General features: G+C 47.9%; 1 protein-coding gene across 1 annotated transcript in view; it reads right to left on the bottom strand.

Moving 5' to 3' along the window:
* Positions 1 to 435: 435 nt before the first annotated feature.
* The window catches only part of NECTIN1 (nectin cell adhesion molecule 1), a 74,295-nt gene continuing 66,342 nt past the window's right edge, over positions 436 to 8,388 (bottom strand). The window contains exons 10-11 of the mRNA XM_026863584.1: positions 6,509 to 6,553; positions 436 to 599 (exon numbers count right to left, since the gene is read on the bottom strand). Coding sequence (XP_026719385.1) covers positions 551 to 599; positions 6,509 to 6,553 — 94 coding nt within the window. The 3' untranslated portion in view covers positions 436 to 550. The remainder of the gene's footprint in view (positions 600 to 6,508; positions 6,554 to 8,388) is intronic.

The raw sequence follows: 8,388 nt of genomic DNA, 5'->3' as shown, positions 1-8,388 counted from the left end.
CTCTGGTGCAAACAGTATAGAGATTGACACAAGGGAACCTACGGACATTTAATCAGGTTGGGCACATCCCATCCAACACAGGGCAGCTGTCACCCACAGACACATGCACACACATAGCCAGCTTGATACAGGAGGGCCAGGATGAGAAAAGGAAGATGCTGAATGAGACGTGGGCAAAGGCAAAGTGTTCCCTTGAGCATTAGCAAGCCAGGCAGATACTTAACTTAATCATGGCAATTACAATCGCACCAAAATTGAAAAATCATTCGATAAAATAAGCAACGGCAAAGGGAGGCATCTAAAAGGCCTTGGGTTTTGAGCGACAGGATCAGGAGAAGTGAAAAAACTTTATCGCTTCTTCATTTTGCTGTGTCGAGGCTTTAAACATACTGTTCCTTAGGACAGATGTAAGGAGCCCGGGAACCGGGAGGTGGGCAGCAGAAGGAGATGTCAGAATGATGAGGATAAAGGTCTTGCGGGAGATCTGACAAGGGGGTATAGGCATGAGGGATCTTCTCCAGATATCGATCTTCATGTGAGTAACAGCGGGTCAGGCAATCACTCGCATTCGATATTTCTGAGTGACACTTTCCAAAGTTCTGTAAGTAGAGACAAAAGTCAAGGGGTGAAAACTCTGGGATCGCTGGCCGTAAAACACACAACTCTTCAGTTCACACACACAGAACAAGTAGGATGGAAAATTAAATAGCTCTGCTTATTGCTTCAGAAAAAAATAGGAACCCAGGTGATTAATCCTCGCACTTCAAAATTTTTGTCTCATTCCCTGAAATATCCATCTTGCTGAGGAATACGTACAGATTTTGCAGGGTTTGCCCCCCCTTGCCTGCAAATTCTCTGCCTCTCTGGGTAAAACAAACAGTTGGCCAAGAACGGACAGTTTTGATTTCAATCTTCCTAACTCTTCCACGCCTGAGTTTTGGAAAAAAAAAAAAAAAGAAAAAAAAGCAGTGCTTGTATGCATCATTAACCTAATCCAGGCTCATGCTCTTTTATTTAAAGGGCACATGTGTCTGACCAGGGACTCTGGAGGCAAAAGAGGTGATTGTGTCTGATGTTTACCTGGTGATGCGCTAAGCTTTACCTGCGCGAGCAGTTCCACCGAAAGCCTCGGGGCCAGTTTTGAGTCAAATCAACAGCAGAGAATATGAAACACAAGATCAGGACTGCTCTGCGGTGCCACGATCTTCCCGCTGATGGAGCGTGTTCTTACGGAAGCTTTGTAACATCGGATTCTTCCTTTTTTGAGTGCCAAATGAAACGAAATAAAAAACAACCTCTCGCAGTCCAAAGTACTTTGATTTCTACCGAGATAATTCTGCGGAGGTTTGGCCAGCAATGCTGAAGAAATACTGCTTGTGGGAGTGCAAAAACCGCAGAGCCCCCTTTTTGTGCCACAAAACTCCATGTGAACAGCAGCCCCGGGAAGGCAGAACCTCCCCCCCCTGCTCTCCTGCTGTGCCTGGGGATGCTCAGGGGAGAGCACAGAGGTTTCCTTCAGGCCAAGGCTCTGCTCCCCAGAGGGTGGCAGCAGATGGGAAGGATTCCTCCCTGCTCACACCCCCTTTCCTCGGTTTGAAGCCCTGCAGGATGACCCAAGCTGGAGGGACATCTAGCGAGGACAGGGATTTTGGTCTTTAAAATCAACTCACATTCATGGGCTCTCACCAAGGGCTGATCCCTTCTCAAGAGAGAGCAAATGCACTGACAATCCCATTTGATGCCTGTGGTTTGAACTGGGGCTGGTCGAAGCCCTTCAGTCCGTCCTCCTTCTCTTTCAAACTACCAGAAACAGTCAGTTTAGTGGAAAGGACAAGGATTTGACCCACAGGAGAAAACGCCTGAAGGAACAGAACAATCTACTCAGCTCATCTGCTGTCAGTTCCCGGATAAATATTTCACCAGGATGCTTAAAAAAAAAAAAAAATATCATATAGGAAAAAAAAAAAAAAGCATCGAGAATAATTTATTGATAGTTGACTGCTAGAAGAAGCAAGAAGCAAGTTGGAGGGCTGCAGAGTCTTAAGGCAGTTTTCAGGAACAGCCTTGCTGAGAGCAATGAAGGCTGCTAGAGGATGGAAGGTTTGTCTGAGCACCAGGAAAACAGCAGCAATGCTAAGGTCAATCTGATTTTCATTGCCCTTTCCTTGACAAAACTGTATATCCTGCCATGTAAGCTTGTAAAAGTCAGTGGTCTTGACCTGGCCAGATAGCAAAGAATAATATAGGCTCTGGGGCCCTTCTGTTTAGAATTGCTGCCCTGGTATCTGAAATTTGGGTGGGCAGTTCCCACAGCTACCTCAGGGAGGGGTTTGTCCTCCTCTGGCTTTTAATTGCAAAGTGAAAAGGTGGAGGGGTGCTGTGCAGCATCACAGCTGGAGGAACACAAGCCCGGGGAGATGAGGAAGCTTCACTGACTCTACCTTCCCCCCTACGATCCCCTCCTAGCTGCCTGAGGCAGCCCTGACTCTCAGCTCTCCCATTCCCAGAGGGGAGCTGGATTTACGGAGAGAGTTTTCGGCCTCTACAGAATTCAAGGCTGAGAGTTTTCGGCCTCTACAGAATTCAAGGCTCAGATTTATCAGTGTACCACACCCAACCCTGGGGCTGGAAAAACCAGGCAGGCTGTGGCAACACCTACTTCAAGCCTGGAGACAGTTCTCTTCATACTAATTCTATAGCGTAGCCAGGGATCCGTACCGTGAGGGGGAACAATAGCTGTTTGCTATTCTTCTCATTGCACCAGCTGATAAAAAGGGATAAAGAAGGGCTAGAAGCTAGAGAGAGTGTTAGCCAGCACAGAATGTGCAAAGGGCTTCTCCCTGTATAATCCACTCTCAAGAAATCTCAAACACAACAGAAATCCTTTCCATGTCTGCAAGGGGGAAAAAAAAAAAAAAAAAAAAAAGTATTAGCCATGCTCTCCCCCTGCTTTATAGAGGTAAGTCATTAACTGATAGCTCAACTTTCTGGGTAAAGCTAACCTGCAAGGGAAGCTGTCTCGGTGATTGAAATTTAGTAACACAGAGCAGGCAAGAGGGTCTCTTAGCAAGGCTAGCAATCTGTTATCAATTAAATGGGAGGACAGGTTTATGTGCTTTTTGAGCATGCAACAGAAAAGCACAGGGCTTCATACTAATACGTGCACTCAAAAGGTCTAATAGACAGAAAGGTCTAATAGGGAAGAGATTCTGAGTTAACGTAAGTAGACATCTCGTGTAAATTGAGCTGGGTGTTAGCAGTGAACACGGAAAGAAGCAGAAGGGGTCATGAGATGCTATTTTATGGGCTGCCTATTGACAATATACTGGGTCAACACAGCATATTTCTTTCTGTTTATCTATCAGTTAATGCGGGCATGAAACAAGCGTCCGTGAAGCAGGGCTAGAGAAAAAAAAAAAAAAAGAAAGTGCTATTTTGTCAGCACTTCTCTTCGGGCAGGTGAATATGAACAGGTCCTTCGCCTTCTGGCCAGTGTTTCGTGCTCGGTCTCCGCAGGCGGGAGTGGGGCCAGAGCAGGGCGGCTGGAGAATGCCAGCATCGGGGACAAAGGATGAGACTTCCCTGTCTCCTTTCACCTTTCTTCGGCATGTGAGGCCAGGACTCACATTGCTCCGGCTTTGTTCCCTGATCTCATTTCCAAGTAGCGAAAGTGAGGAGAACAAAACCAGCCTGGTTGTTTTTAAACATATTTAGCAGCCGGTGCCCTTTGACTTCCTTCCCCAGTCCCACTGTGACTTTTCCCAAACCTAATTTATCTTTAACAAAGTTTGAAATTAAATTAGGGATAATGAACTAATTAAATTGAACTGGCACATAATTCTACCACCTTCCCCCACCTGACTTCTCCTGCCTGCCTTTGTTTCCAGCATGACTCCATACAACTCTTCATTATCTGGGTTACATCCTCCCCTCCCAGTTTTATTTTCAAGAGCTTGATTAAAGGGGATGTCAGCAATCTATCTGTTTCAGACAGCCTGGCAGATTACCTTTAAACGGTCTTTATTTGATTGAATTAGCTTTCATTTCTGCTGTGACTCTCAACCCCTTCTCCATCCCCTACACACCTCCCTCCAGCTTTTCTTCTCTGTGCAGATCGTCTCTTTGGTAAAACTGTGTGCGCTGCAGACAGAATTCCTTCCAATCTGACCGTATCCTGACTTCTAATCATCCTGAAATAATGAATTCTTACGGGTCTAAAAGTGAAAAACTCCTTCTCAGGGTCCCAAGGATTTATCTGCTGTAGCCTCTGGAAAATCTGGAGACTTACTACATGTGAGCGTCGGAGAGACACCACCACAGAGGACGGTGGTTTCCACCATTGCCCGAAAGCCCAAGCGCCAGTTAACAACCTCTCATGCAGTTTAAACTTGTCTTTAGTCTCGCAGTGTGGCTTGCAGACAGAAGCAGGCTGGTTTCCCCTGCTTGGCCATACGCAAGGCAAACACAGTTGCACATTCATGCGCTTGTCAGATGTGTTCGCCTCTTCCCTGGCTGGCAGAAGTTCCCTGCTGTTCAGAACTGTTGTCACGTGGGGGCTGCTGCTACCCTGACCCTCTCCATCGGTTGGGTTTGAATTTTGGGATGGAGCACATGAGATGCTATTTTATGGGCTGCCTATTGACAATATACTGGGTCAACACAGCATATTTCTTTCTGTTTATCTATCAGCTGATGCGGGCATGAAACAAGCGTCCGTGAAGCAGGGCTAGAGGAAAAAAGTGCTATTTTGTCAGCATTTCTCTTCGGGCAGGTGAATATGAACAGGTCCTTCTCCTTCTGGCCAGTGTTTCGTGCTCGGTCTCCCCAGGTGGGAGACTGCTGCTACCCTGATCCTCTCCATCGGCTGGGGATGGAGCACAGACTGAGGGACGGGAAGAAGCAGTTTTGTTGTATGACACCGACAGTATGTTGTCATGTTGTGGGCCACTCAGTAGAGAGGATGTAGGCGTTGGAAGGTAGAAAATATAATGGGAACCAAAAATAAGTGGCATTTCATTATGGTGCTGGGAGCCTCACATCCTCCCCTCCCCATTTCTAAACTCCCTACTCAGTGTTTTCAATCTGGTTTTCATCTTCCAAGCATGGCCACAACTTTAGGTATGTCCTGGCTCTCTGTTTGACACCTGTGAGGCATCTCCTGGAATAAATAATCACTGCCCCGAGTAAAGGCCAAACATTAACATATCAGGGATGAAGAGGAACCCCTAACCCCCGAGCTTGCTCTCAGGAGTGGTGGACTTTTGTGAGGACAAATCTGAGGGCACGTGGGACAGAGAGGCTCACCCTGGGTTCAGAAAAAGAAAAGGTTGAGCATGAGGAAAGCTGATTCCTGAAACACAGGGCAGTGAGGCATGCAGCCACAGACACATGCAAGTGTTAATTTATGCAGAAAACTTGGTCATTAAGTTGCATTCCTTCTTACAGCATGCTTCTAACTCTTTCTCTTGCTGTCTATAGTACATACCTGTTCTGTGTTCCTACAGCACCTTAGACCATCAATATTTTTAAACGTTTCCCTCCTTGTTGTTTTTCTCCAGAGTCCTCATCTCTACCTCTTTGGAGTCAGGGCAGGGCTGTTATCCTCATTTACAAATGGGAAACTAATAAGGAGCCACCTTTGTTGTTTGGTTTTGTTGGTTTTTTTTTTCTCCTGAAAACTGGAAATGGGGCTACTGACCTGGGGGGATATTCAGTCAACCTTGGTGTTGATAGGAAGGGAATGTGGCAACTGGGAACTGGGTCAAGGCTGCTACATTTGATGGTCCTCCGATATCCCCAGCTCAGTCTAACTGATGCAGGTTTAATAGTTTTATAGGGACAGTCAGAAAGCAGAGATGGATAATCTGAACTCTGGTCGCTAATTTGCTGGGATCTTGGCTCAAGTCTCATGGGTTTGAGCTATTCTTGCTGTAACAGGGACGAGAATTTCCTAAACAAGACTGAGAGCGGGAGTGTGGGGAGGTGAAGGGGGAGGAAATAATTAAAAAAAACATTTAAAGAAAAAAAAAAAAATTTGCCCTGATCTGTGGTGTGTTTTAGCTGGGAGATTTTGTGGCGGTGAGATTACACCTTCAAAGCACCATATGACTGGCTTTATTTTTACTTCAGAGAAACTGGGAGGATTTCCAAATTTGGATTTGGAGGATTACTGTCCTTTTGCTGACAGTAAAATCCCCCACCCCAGGGAGGACAAGGCGAGACCTCCCAGGATGGATTAGGGAGTGTCTGCCTTGTTTGTCACAACGGGAGTGGTCCTCCGGTGCAGCCCAGGGAACTCCTGGGAATTGGAGGTGAAGGCGTAAGGGAGAGTGGCTGCTTTTCACCCACACCTTCCTCTGGGCTGGCATTTCCATCCTCTCTGCGTGCAGGAGGCCAGCAGTGCTGCCTGGCAGGCTCCTGGGAGCTGATCAGCACCTCTCTCCAGCGACAAACAGACCCCGCAGCCAAATGGAGAACAGAAAAAAACCCAAACCAATCCAAAACTTACTGTCCACTCTTGCTCGTTACGTCTACGAAGACCTTGATCCTCATTCTGGGAGCAGGGGTGGGTGAGATACCGCAAGAGAGAGAGGTTACCGTTCTGGTCCGGGCCAGGCCTGCTGCAGACACTTACCTAGGAAGGTTTTTGCTACAGCAAGGGAACTACAGGGCTGCTCCCAACGCAGGAAAACCAGGGACCACAGGGGTAAAGGCAAACTCAACTAACCCACTGTACACCTTCCACCTGGGTGGTTCTGCTCCCCCTTCACCCACCTGTTAGCATTGCTGTTCCTAGTCTGCAAGGAGGCATCAATCAACCGTACTGTCCAGCGGAAATCTTAAAAAATATTTTCCTCCTGCTAATTCTCCAGCATGGAGCTATCCCCCTCCTTCCCAAGGATCCAATCCCTTTGCCCTTTATCTTCTTCTTCAAGCCACCCCTCTTCATCCCCAAGCTATTGCTTCTCTGTGTGCCTCCTTAGATCTACCCTGGGTGACCTGGGAGGGATTCAGTGAGCTGCAGAGCACCTCATCTCTCCTTTTGCTTTCTCCCTTGTCTTTCCACCCTTCCCTGCACCTCTTCATTGAGTACCCCTGTGGGGCTGTAGCCCCCTTAAGCCTACAGCCCCTTTCTCCCATTTAAAAGGCAGCAAACTAAAGGGGAAGGGGCAAGGCAGGAGCTGCAGTCACCACGACTCGGGGAATACACAGGAGTGAGGGAGAGTCCTGGCCAAGGAGGGGACTGCTAATGGCACTCCCTTGGCCAACAACTCTTGGCATCACTCAGCAAATCTCCCATGGGGTGGGAAAGGAGGGTTGCTTCCCTTTCAGACAGGGATCTGGTGGCTTTAATACCTGAGGAAAGAGTGTGATTAGAGGGTAAGGGGCTGTAAGGAGAGCTGAAGACACCTTTTCCACTGCAAGCACCATTCCGTTTCAAAGGGTCACCGTTAGCTAGAGATGGTCCAAACCGACCACTTGTAGGTTTGAGTGAAAGCTGAGTGCCAATCAATCCCCGCCACAGCCCCTGAGCTTGGAGGAGCTTGGTGATGCTTAAACAAAAGGTTCAGAAAAACAGGAGAACAGGGAAACAGTCAGGTCCGGTCTCTAATTTTGAGGAGGAGAGCGCCATAGGAACTATCCTCCCTCCCTCTCAAACATCCAAACGTGCACCACCCTCACGCAACGCAAGCTCTTTTATTTTCTCATACACGGTTTCTCTCTGACTGTCTCTTTTTCACTAACTCTTTCAGATGCAGGAACCTTTACATTTTCCCATATTCTCTCACATCCTCTCCCACCTTGTTCTTTCACACATGCACATATGCTCCATCTTATCTATAGTTGCTTCCATGCACACAGACCCTTCTCTGTTTCTTTCAGTCAGTTCCCTTTTCTTTCCCTCCCCTTCTTGTACAGACTAGACTGGAAAGGCCCCCTTAACATCTCCACAAGGTTTTTTTGGCTTTGGCTTCTCCACATCCTAGTACCACTGCTCTCCTTCACGTTGCTGAGCCTCACAATAATCCCCCAAACCAAACCCCACACCAAGAGCTGCATCCTTCAAACCCACCTCATTTCTCCCTGTGTCTCCAGCCACACCGCCTGCAGAGGGGGCGGCCCCCTGTTCTGAAACAAAGCCATTAACCCTTTCCCCCTCCCACATGCCTCTTCTCACTGTAGAAAGCAAGGGAAAACACTGCAAAGAGCATGCACGGAAGGTCAAGTCAAGGCCAAGGCATTCCTATAGCACCCCCAGAAGTAAAGGGTAGCAAAGAGAGCAGCCATCGTGGGCAGCGTGCAGGAGGTGGAGGGAGCAGGGAGAAGGACGGGCTGGATGCATCGGGGCCACTCCACGGGAAGGGGAGGAGATGCGGGGGGGGGGGG

The sequence above is a fragment of the Athene cunicularia genome (assembly GCF_003259725.1).
Source record: "Athene cunicularia isolate RWA chromosome 24 unlocalized genomic scaffold, athCun1 chr24_part1, whole genome shotgun sequence".
Lineage (NCBI taxonomy): Eukaryota > Metazoa > Chordata > Aves > Strigiformes > Strigidae > Athene > Athene cunicularia.
Note: the sequence above shows the minus strand (reverse complement) of the source record. Positions and strands in the feature narration are given on the sequence as shown.